This window comes from Bison bison, unplaced genomic scaffold (assembly GCF_000754665.1).
Source record: "Bison bison bison isolate TAMUID 2011002044 unplaced genomic scaffold, Bison_UMD1.0 scf7180017864491, whole genome shotgun sequence".
Lineage (NCBI taxonomy): Eukaryota > Metazoa > Chordata > Mammalia > Artiodactyla > Bovidae > Bison > Bison bison.
This window is the reverse complement of record NW_011495050.1, coordinates 812433-824437: the sequence shown is the minus strand read 5'-3', so window position 1 is coordinate 824437 and position 12005 is coordinate 812433. Positions and strand designations below refer to the sequence as shown.

The 12005-nt window shown below is 37.5% G+C and overlaps 1 protein-coding gene across 1 annotated transcript in view; it reads left to right on the top strand.

The window, feature by feature from the left end:
- TPD52 (tumor protein D52) overlaps positions 1-11467 on the top strand; it is a 51942-nt gene extending 40475 nt beyond the window's left edge. Inside the window, exons 5-6 of the mRNA XM_010863396.1 lie at positions 4637-4685; positions 8685-11467. Coding sequence (XP_010861698.1) covers positions 4637-4685; positions 8685-8804 — 169 coding nt within the window. The 3' untranslated portion in view covers positions 8805-11467. The remainder of the gene's footprint in view (positions 1-4636; positions 4686-8684) is intronic.
- Positions 11468-12005: the final 538 nt, after the last annotated feature.

Genomic DNA, 12005 nt, shown 5'->3' with positions numbered 1-12005 from the left:
CTTCTCCAATGCATGAAAGTGAAAAGTGAAAGTGAAGTCGCTCAATCGAGTCCAACTCTGTGTGACTCTCTGCAGCCTACCAGGCTCCTCCGTCCATGGGATTTTCTAGGCAAGAGTACTGGAGTGGGGTGCCATTGCCTTCTCCGAACATTGCATAGGGAAGCTAAAAATGCAAAGACAGCTGACCGATTGTTAGATTACACACTAGCCACCGATAAAATAGAATTTGATCTGAATATGGGTTGTAGAGATGTTCAGGTAGAGAAGCCTTGGTTGGACTTCAAATTAATATGCACTCCTTGTTCTTGCTGCTGTAATGGCTACTTCAAAAATGGCGACACCTTGACTTTGTATTACTCTGATATCAATCTTTGTTCTTTTTAATCTTTTCTTATTGTGAAAAGTAACACATACAGAAATTCAACTGTGTTTATCACAAAATGAACACCTTAGTGTTAATTACTTCCTTGCTTTTTGTTACACATTCACACTTACACATATTTAGTGAGTGCATCCTTCATGGTACTCAAATGTTTAAATTCTTTATCTGCTATAGCTGCTGATTGAAGTGCAATACCAGCAAGAGTGACTTTGTCATTATCCCATAAAGGAACCTAAAGTCCTCTACAGGAGATGCTATACTATTTCTTAGTATTCTCAAAGAGATCGTTTTTAACATTCTTTAAGTCATATCACAAACATCTTTGGCATCTGCTAGGCACTTAATATGGAGTGCCTCTCATTTCTCTCAGTACTTTTCTATGATAATGTTGTAAAAACAAAATATTTTTTAAAAGTTATCTGTATTTCCAACATTATTGAGTTTTCTCCTAACTGTTTACCCTGTTGGTCAGTTTCCCCTGTCCCCCTAATGTCCCCTCTCAATGATGCTCCACCGCCATCCTTCTCTTACCTAATCCAGGGAGGACCCCTTGATGAGTCATGCATAGCTCCCCACTGCTTTCCTGTTTTAATTCTTCATCCCCTGAAAATTCCAGGTGACATTTACAATTCAGTTTTTCAACTTTTATGATCAGGACTTGTTTCTTATGGAGTATAATCCTGAATTGACTTCTGCCCTGGATGTTAACTTCATAGTCAATTTGATGCGTCTAGAATTAACTCGCTTTTATGATTTTTCTCCTCACTCTGCCTTTGCCCTAGTTCCTTTAAACTAACTTGTCTCCTGGTTTAAAGGGGCACAGAACACACCAGATGACCACTGGAGGAAATGATCTTTTATGTAGATGCTTAGGGACAATGACCAGAATTAACTGTCCATTTCTGAATTTGTACTTACTTCATTCACCCATTTTCTCATTTTGTTGATACTATGGAATTCACTGTGTGAGTCCTGTGGACAAACAACTTATCACTGGCTTAGCTATTATGTACTTTCTTTTGCCAGAATTTATTTCTGCCAAAATGTTCTAGTGAAGAGTCTTTTGGTTAAGTGGAATAGAAGACTGACTTTGCTCACCTAAAAAGGGAAAGGCGTTGCACAGAATGAAGGTTGTTTTGTAATTCAAGACAAGGAAAGGAAGCAAGCCCAGCCCCATCCAGATTAGTCCTGCAGATTGGAAAGCTGTTAGAAGTCAAGGTAGCTTCTAGAGCCCAAAGAAACCAAGAAACTCCTTTCTGTCACACTTGAGCCCTCTTTTCTTCATGGTCATCTCTCCTTCCTTTCCTCTTCCTCTCTGCTCATATGCAAATCTTTCTTTGGGAATTGGCTTCCTCTGTACTCTTACAACTTTTACCTGTTCCCCAAAAATATCTTCCTCAACATCAAAGCCTCCATGAGTTTTTAGCTCAAGTGCCTACCACTAACTGATTAGCGCCTTAGTGTTTTAATTACACAATCCCAGGATAAGAATCTTAATTGTATCAAATAGTTTTGTTTTTCTTTTCATTCAGTCTAAACAATTTGTAGATTACCAGAAGATTAATTTTGGTGGGTGGAACTCTACTGATGGTAGAAGGTGGCTTTGGCAAGGTGGCTGTGACAATAGAGGCAGCTTCATGTCAGGTCGATTTCTCTCTCTCTCTCATTTCTTGTCTCATTGTAACAAAGATTTGGGACAATAGACTAATTACAGCTCACACAGACAGGATTTCTCAGTTCCTATCTCAATGATTTCTCAGTTCCTATCTCGATGTAGCAAGGATTTGAAATGACTGACTGGTTACAGCTCAGTTACAGTTCTTTTATTAAACAGAGGGGATAGTACATTCCCAAGACGTGGGAGCAGGCTGACCCCGAAGGAGTGGCAGTGATCGCGCCCTGCTTCCCTTTTTATACTCCCCGTCTCCTCCTCTTGATTCTGCGCTGTGCGTAATAGGGCTTGTACCCACCACCAGTCAGGAAAGGGAATGCAAATAGGCGTATGCTCAAGGGTGTTGACAGCTGCAAGTTGTATAATGACAGGGGGCAAATCTTATTTGAATGGCCTATAAGGACATTTAGTTTAATTAAGAGCAAGTACAGGTTTCTTACTAGAAAACTGACTACTGCTACTAAGAAGTGATGTCATTTTAAAGTCACTTGAAGTTGTCAAATAGTGATTCTGAGACCTTTCTGTTCTGGTACCAAATGTGTGGGAGAATGATGGCTGCAGGAACTCTTCAGTGGTCTTGCTTGTGTGTGTGTGTGTGTGTGTGTGTGTGTGTACGTACCTGTATGTGTGTGCTTCATCTTTTGAGGGGAGGTGGTGAGCACTAGATTAGGAGTTCAAAGACCTAAGTTCCATTTATGATTCTGCTGTGACCTATAAATTATTAACTCTTGAGCTTGATGCCAGATGCCTTACAGGTACTGGTGAAAGCACTCGACAGTTTTCAAAGTGCTATAAAAATGCCAAGTTGATTTATTAGCTGAATTATGAACTACTGGAATCAAATTGGCTCATGAATAAAAGTTACATTGTGCTAACTTTGATCCCCTCCACCTCAAAAAGCAAGTAATTTTTTATGGTGCCAGAAGAACAAGATTCTAGAAAACTAAATTTTGTTTGCTTTTTATAATATCTAATCGCCACTTTACTAACTCCATTTCTGTCTCTTTTTAATGCTGCCTCTTAGCATACGCTCCATTCAACACTCAATTAGCATGCCTGCTATGAGGTAAAGTATATTTTCACAAAATGTAGTTGGTCTTATGCTTTCTTACTTTTTATCCAGATGTTTCTCTTGAATGTTCTGAAGTAGGAGCTAGAAGTCTGCTCTAAACAAGCTGTGAAAACTGTTACTAGCTTTCAGTTGGTCTTCCCAATGTTTTTGGGCTGGTGTAAGAAATCCATTAAATGTTTGTGATTTTAAAAAGGAATTATTATTTCTACTTTATTTTGTAAACCTGTTAAATTTTTTCATTCTGGAATCTGTTTAATTAAAAAAAAAATTGAACACTGCTTATCTGATCAACCTTTTCTTTTCGTGGATGTAGGTGGCCCACCTCCGCTGTTCACATTAGCTTTAGTTACAGTCTCCCTTTTTCTCATCATCCCCATTTCTACTTCCTTCATCCCATTGGGACATCTGGAACCAACTGAGACCTCATTCTAGTGTCCTCTTTCATCAGTAAGCACTTGCAGGTGGCACCTTTTACTACCTCACCTGACCTCTCTGTAGAGGCAGAGAATTTTTCAACAATGTACGCTTGACTTGAACTTTAGTGTTCATTGGAACTACCTGGAGGGCTTGTTAAAAGTCCCTGCCTGGTGGGCCCATGTTGACTTTCTGATTCTGTAAGCCTGGGGTGGGACCTGAAAATTTGCTTTGCTAACAACTTCCCAAGGGCTACTGATACAGCTGGTCTGGGGATCACCCTTTGGGACCGACTGCCCGTCACGATGGTAGGAAGGGGGAAGCCCATTTTTCCTTCTTCTCCTGTTTCATCATGGTAGCAGGAAGGATATTGGAGATCAGGTGGATCGTATAAAACTTTGGAAACCGAGGTGAAAGCGACACACGGGCACTGTGACCCTCCCTAACTAATGCGGATGGATGTGAAGGCACGGGAGTGGCTTCCTGTGGGCTTGGAGAGCCTCTGTTAGTTGGGGCAGCTTTGTGAAGTGGCCAAATCGAGTTCCGTGCCCCTCCCTTCCTTTTGGTCTCTATTTCTCCTGTTATGCTGCTCCTGGGAACCAGGATCCCTGGTGTGGAACCTCCTGTGGTTTGCTTGTCCTGCTGAGCTGATGTGGGTTTAGGTAGAAATCTTGCCAGGCAACGTATGAATTTAAACATTAGTTCTGGACTGTAGCACTTTAACCAAAGTCAGACTGAGCTAACAGTGGCTTTTTCTTATATGGTGACCAGTTGGTTGAGGAAGTGATAGACTTGTTGTACCTGACTTTGTTCCCTCTTCTCACACATGTATTTTTATCTGTATGTCTAACACTGGCTCCGTTCAAAGAATCAAAAAGATTGTTGTAGAAATCTTAGAACAGAAGTTGATAATCTCACATCATAAGACACCATTTGTATGTATGCCTATGGTACAGGTGTTACATATGGTTTATGTGTTCTTTTGCTGATTGAGAATAATGGCCAAGGGGAATACAGTCAACTAATAATGTTTTCTGAATTGTTGAAATTTTTGTTCCGTGTGTGTAATTTTATTATTTTTCTTTTCTCTCCATAGAAACTCCCCAACTTTCAAATCATTTGAAGAAAAGGTTGAAAACTTAAAGGCAAGTAAAGAACAGGGTCTTTTTGTTATCTTGTTTGGTGCCTGAACTTTCTTTGTTGTGGGTAGATTATTCAAATTAGAATTTCCTTTCAAAAATATTTAAAGAACTTTAATAACTTTAATCTTTACCTTTTAATGGGTATTTAAGGTGATATATTGGAGAAGGAAATGGCAACCCACTCCAGTATTCTTGCCTGGAGAATACCATGGACAGAGGACCCTGGCAGGCTATAGTCCATGGGGTTGCAAGAGTTGGACATGACTTAGCGACTAAACCAACCAAGGTGATAAATACTCCTAATATAATTTTTTGAGTATATATTGTAGTATGACAGCATGAGTGCTGAAAAGAAACATGTAATTTTTAAAAGTAGTACTTCAGAAGTTTGTGCTGCTTTTTTATTATTCACTTCAAATACTTTTGTAATTGGACAAAATGTAATACAAATCTCATTGTAGAAAATTAAAAACAATATAGAAAAGCACAAAGAATAAAACATAAAAATATGGTCCTACAACCCAGGAACAGTGATATGTTGTAGGACTATACTATTACACTTTAAAAAAAATTAACCAGGGACTTCCCTGGTGGTCCAGTTGTTAAGAATCTGCCTTGCAATGCAATGGACGTAGATTAGATTCCTGGGTGGGGAACTAAGATGCCACATGCTGTGGGGCAACTAAGCCCAAGAATTGCAATTAGGGAGTGTGTGCACCACAGTGAAAGACCCTGCATGACACAAGGAAGATCTTGTATGCTACAACTAAGACCTGATGCAGCCAAATAAATATTTAAAAAAAAAAGAATTAACCATAAGTCATAAACATTTTTCGGTATCATTAAATATTCTTCAATATTATGTTTAATGGCTGCTTGCATAGCCTTATAATGGATATTGTTTGTTCAGTCCTTAATTATTGGACATTTTTATTATGATGACAATGCTGTGGTGATCATTGATGATTCACTTTTATTTTTTGATTGCTTTGATTTTGGTGAAGGTGGACATTTGCCCATAATAATCAACTTTATGAATTTGTAAATTGCATTACCTTCAAGATTATATTCGAAACTATAAAATCATCAAGGATCACAAGTGATGAGAAATGATGTTTTGTTCCCATCCACTGTCCAACCTTCTCCACAGAGTTTGTACGAAGCCCATATGTTCATTTTTTCCAAAACGAATTCTGGCAATTATGGTGGATATCTTTAAAATAAAATATCTTAAGTAATAAAAACAAATTAATAAAATTTTAAAAAAATTAAATTAAATTAAAAAAAACAAATTAAAACTAGTAACTTAAGTATTAAGATAATACTGATATCTTAAGTATTTCATCTATATCAGCTTTAAAATAATCATATTTTATCTTTCAGAATTGTAATTGAGTCATTTCTTTTTAAATACAGCTTTTTAAAATTACAGAATCAGGGTATGCTAATAGAAAGAAAACCAAACACTGTATCACAGGCTGGATCTTTTTTTCTTGCATATAGAAACACTACTCCCACCTTTTCTCTTTCTACATAAATGTGTGTTTTTCAAAAAGGAATCACACTGTACACACAGCCCTGCAACTTGTTCATTTAATGCCCCTAGCATGCATGCTTTAATGAATCCACAAATTCAGGCCCCTGTTCTTTTTGCTCACTGATGCTTTTCAGTGGCCTGGAAGAGTCCTTGACATACTGCAGCTACTTAATAAATATTTGATGAGCAAAAAAATACATCATGGTCATTCTTCTAGGTCAGTACCAGAGGCCTGCTTTATTCTTGTTAATTCCTACTTAGGTATTTGAAAACAAATTGCATCCCAAGAAGTCAAGGTTTTACTCTAATTCAGTTCTCAAAATTTTAGGAATATCATAGTCTCTCCTTGAAATTACCCTGAGTGTTAGTTTTTGAAATGACTAGCTGGAAAACCAGGCAGCCTCTGTTCTTTTAACAATGAAGAGGAGGAGAAACTTCCAGGTCATTACTATGTACTCTCCTCCTGAGTATATTCAGACTCTATAAAATCAGTTTTTGAAATATGACTAGGCACCATTCAGATTTTAAAAAATGTAATTTTTAAAAGCATATAATGTATTAGACAAATATCACAAAGGAAGCTGTAAAATATAGTTGTATGCTTGGGATATAGTTTTTCCTAACTTACACTGATATTCAGTTAAACATGGGGTCTACTTGTACTTTCATTTAGGTTGTGGATTGAGTCATTAACTGTGATTCTTGAGCATTTGCCATGTACCAGGAGATGAGTATTGGGCACTGGGAATACCACAGTGACCAAGAGTGACACAGACGCTTTCTGAAGATGTTGAGGCAATCAAATGGCCAATGAAAATAAAGGGGGGGTAAGGGCTTCCCAAGTGGCTCAGTGGTAAAGAATCCACTTGCAACGCAGGAGAGGCAGGAGACGCAGTTTCGATCCCTAAGTTTGAAAGATGCCATGGAGAAAGAAATGGCAACCCACTCCAGTATTCTTGCCTGGAAAATCCCATGGACAGAGGAGCCTGGTGGGCTATAGTCCACGGGGTCACAAAAGAGTTTGAAATGACTTAGTGACTAAACAACAACAACAACAAAGCACTAGGACAGTGGAGGTCAAGGGCGCAGTGAGGATCAGCAGTGGGACTCTGCCACCCTTGGCAGGAGGGAAGGTCAGAGAGACTTCTCTGAAGATGCAGTAATGTACATGGAGGCCTTTAGGTTGAAAGGAATGTTTGAAGCTTTGGGGACCCTTTGAGGAACTTTACTGTGCTATAGGTTATAAAGCAAGAGACAGAGCTAGATAGGTGGGCCACCTTAAAGAAAAGGTGAGAAGCCACTGAAAGATTTTAAGCAATCCGAGTCATACATGCTTCTGTGCATTTTAGAAAGATTCAGTGTTGGCCCTGCAGAACTAAGGGGAGAGAGACTGGAGAAGGAGACAAGGTGGGAGGAAGGTGTTGTGATCAGGCCAAAGATGATGGAGTATGAGTCAAGCTAGTGCCAATGGAACGGAGTCGAAAGATATTTAGAATTTAGAAGTGACAGACAAAAAGTTAGTGATCGACTGGATGGGGAACAAGATGGGGAAGGACCAAGGATAACAAAGCAGTCTGACTGGGAGGTGCTTCTGCCATTCACGGCCTTGGAGTGGGAAGGGACCAGTGGCGGGAGGAGCTATTTTAGACTTATAAATTGCAAGAGGTCTTCTTAACATTTTCTTATAATTAAGGAATGTTTTAATAAATTTAACAACCATACAGTGGATACAAGTCATGCCAATTTTTCAGACAATTCAAAGATTTTGGATGGGAGGCCGAAAAGAATGAGAGTGCAAATTTCAACTAGATTCCAACTGTTAATGAGTCTGTGGCCAGTCACGACTGAGCTAAGAGCATCATGCTGTGTCTGGGAAACATACATGTATTTCTTTCCTTTGTTTTACTCAATAATATTTCACAAAATGTTATCTAGATATAGAGAGAGTTCAGTAGATTCTTTAGCATAACAGGCCTTATAAAATTCTATAAATTTTATATTAAATAATAATTCTATAAACATACATGTATTTCTTTCCTTTGTTTTACTCAATAATATTTCACAAAATGTTATCTAGATATAGAGAGTTCAGTAAATTCTTTAGCATAACAGGCCTTATATAATTCTATAAATTTTATATTAAATATATTTAAATTTATATAATATTTTATATTTAATTCTATATTTATAAAGATAAATTTCCCTGTGAAGAACAATAAGCAGATGGGGGAGAAAGTAAAGGGGTAGATTTACCAATTTGAATATTTTCAGCATGGAAACTGCCTAAGTTTTTCTATGAAACTGCATGGAACATGACCACAGTACTAAATCTGTACAAATCTAATAATCACTGAGCTCTCGGGCTCCTGGTTTATTTTTTCTTCAAAGTAAGATTTGAGTTACTTTATGCAGAGTCAGCGAAGTGTGTGTTTCATAACGTCTCTTCCTTTTTGAACTTTTCAAAGTCTAAAGTCGGGGGAAACAAGCCTGCTGGTGGTGATTTCGGAGAAGTCTTGAATTCGACTGCAAGCGCCAGTGCTACCACCACGGAGCCTATTCCAGAGCAGACGCAGGAGGGCCCGTGAGCCTCCCACCTTTGTTCTGCTGCTCACTGCCAGATGCTGCAAGCGAGATCCAAGCACATCTTGTCAACATTCATTGCCATGAACTTCCACCAGATGTGCTTTTGTTGAGCTTTACATATTCCTTTGACCAAACAGCTTGTGAGTTGAACAATGTAAAAGTATCTTCACTTCTATTCCTGGGAAACACCCTTTAGTGTGCATTTCAGCCCCTTTATTTAGTAAATGTCACGATGAAAACACATCTAGTACCTGGGGATCCTCACTAGAATGAAATAAGAAGCCGTGGGTTATCATAATTGCTTACACAATTGCTCTGGGTGTGGGCTACCAGTTTGATCTTTTTCTTCTATACAGGTTTCTGTTTTTCCTCTTTGAATCTCTGTATATTTGATTCCTAGATTAGACTCTTCTTTAAAATGCTCTGCATCCTGCTTATTAAAAAAGTTTTGGCGAAATGTTCTTTACCTCCGAGGGAAGAACTAAACAGCTACACAAAATATTTTTGAGTATCGTTTGGGGATAAAGTATCTTATATCTTGGGTGTCTGAAGACACCAGACTAAGTAAATCTTCTCTATATTCAGTTTCTTATAGTTTTGTAAGTGACATTATGTACAGTAATTTCAAATCCTAGGTGACCTGAGAGTGGAGCCCTTTGTTTATCACCATCTGTGACAGTAACCATTTCAGTGTCATGGTTATTATGCTACTTATAGCTACTTATTTTTCACCAGATTAAAATTTTAGTTTTGGAGGAAATTATAAGGTAACATTCTAAATCAAGTATATTGTATTATCAATAGGTTGAAATTTGAACACTGTCCTCAAACGTTCAGTTCCAAAGCCTGAAAGTTTTTTTAGATCTAGGTAGCTGAAAAGTGCTAAAATCAATCGCATTAGGGGAAACGCTGTCTTCATTTAATTCATTTAGCAGCATTTAAAATAAGCACACCAAGTTATATGACTAATATAACTTGAAAAATTTTTATACTAAGGGGTTGGTAATAACTCCTGAGGATTTCATGCATTAATAAAAATCAACTCATCATTTTCTACTTACTTGTTTTCAGTTTGTTAGAAATTACAAAATGATACTGTAGGCATTGCCCCCTGCTTTGAAAACAGAGTGTCAGGGCTGAATGAACCAAAGCCTCTGGAAGTATCTGCATGGAGGCCAAGGTACTCTCATTAACTCTACTAGTTACTTACTCATCATCACTATCTTTTCCTTATGCTGTGTATGGTTATGGCCTACAATGTTGTATTTGTGATTTATCAAGTTGTGATTGTTTTATTATTGTTTATGCCAAATGTTAATTGCCAAGTTTGGAGTGACCTAAAGCATTTTTTAAAAGCATGACTAGATTTACTTGGGGATAAATTATCTTATGAAAACCAAATCTGAAAAGCTACAAGTGTTGATTGTTGTGAAGTAACATGCTGCCCTTTTTGATTGCTGGAGCTTTTGTGAGCACTTCAGATGCAATTGAAACTCTGCTCTATTACATGTGAAAAGCTTAATAAATTCTGTGTGTCAGTAGCACAGGTCCCAATATTTATTATGAGACCAATGGTCTGGAAACAGCTTGTTGTATTACATAATCAACTGGTACCCAGGCTTTAAAAAAAAAAAAGGCAATTTTTTACCATCTACTTTATATCATTACTTCATGGTATCAGACTACCATATTTACTTGCAAACGCTTTAAGGCAAAGGTTGTTGAAGCATTGTCCCAGAGGAATCCATGTGTATACATTTGTCTTTTTAAAGAGATACTATGGTTACTCAATAAGGCTGGTAAGTTATTTTTTCAACCAGTTAGTCTTTCAGTTGCTTTTATCACATCTTTCATCACACTGATTCTTGGATGTCCTCCTCTGTTACTGTCTTTTTAATAAGGCAAAATGGAGAAGATGGCGATTTCCTCAGTTTAACAAAATATCCTCAAATCTCTTTATTTTATGGGAGAAATGATAGAGGTAGGGTTGGAAGGTGGGATGGGTGTACGTGGGTACTGGTGATGGTCGTAAAAGAAGAAAATGGAGAAACACTTTTATAGACATCTACCTAAACTTAATTTAGAAATGATTTAATCTATGGCAAAGCACTCTGCCTCTAAAGAAGCAACAAAAAAGTAGAGGGAGGATAAATGTAGAAAAATACACATCAACCTAGAAATCTTATTCCAAGTAGTCTCTATGGAAGATCCAATATTACAGATTCACAGATACTTAAGCAATTTAGAACACAGTAATTACTAAGAGCACCAGAGAGGGATCCTGGTTATTCTACTGTGTTTCATGTTTGACACTAGAAGAGCATAGCAACAAGACTGAGAGCTCAGATACTTAAGGATTCAAGAAGTGTGATAGAAGAAAACAAATCCTAAAATTATCCCCTTCTTACAAAGGGATATCCTTAATTTATCGAGCTTGTGGGAAATAAAGCAAGAATTCTTACACCTATGAAGCCAAAGGAATCCAAGGAAGAGAGTAGAAACCATTGGATTATTTTAATAGTAATTCAAACTACTGAAATAGAGGGGAAAAAATAATGTTGAATTTGGACTATTTCTGGATCTGTTAATGAAGAAATACTACTGTTTATTTTTTTTTTTTTGTATAGTATTTGAAAACAATAAAAAGTCTATAATTTGGGCATGAGTTCTTTTGTATGTATTATCTATCTGCTGAGGAAAGCGGTAAATCCATTAATTATACAACTTCTCTCCATACTCATATCCTGGGTATAGAAAGAACCAGCAGTAGCTGTATGGAATCAATTTATCAAACAAAAAAGCTACATGCTGACTACACAAAGACATTTGTAAGTGACTTTTTGCTCAGTTTGTGCCAGAGATGCTGCATAAGGTCCTATGTAAGGATTGCATGTTTCTTTATATTAAGACCCAAATGACAGAACAGATTTTTATCCATAATGGAGAGACACTGGGCCATTAATTAGTGAACTGTCCCACTGTAACTGGATTAATTATAGAGACCATTTAGTTTTCAGTTACTAAGAAAGCACTCAGCAGTGGCCACAGGACTGGAAAAGGTCTGTTTTCATTCCAATCCCAAAGAAAGGCAATGCCAAAGAATGCTCAAACTACCGCACAATTGCACTCATCTCACACGCTAGTAAAGTAATGCTCAAAATTCTCCAAGCCAGGCTTCAGCAATATGTGAACTGTGAACTTCC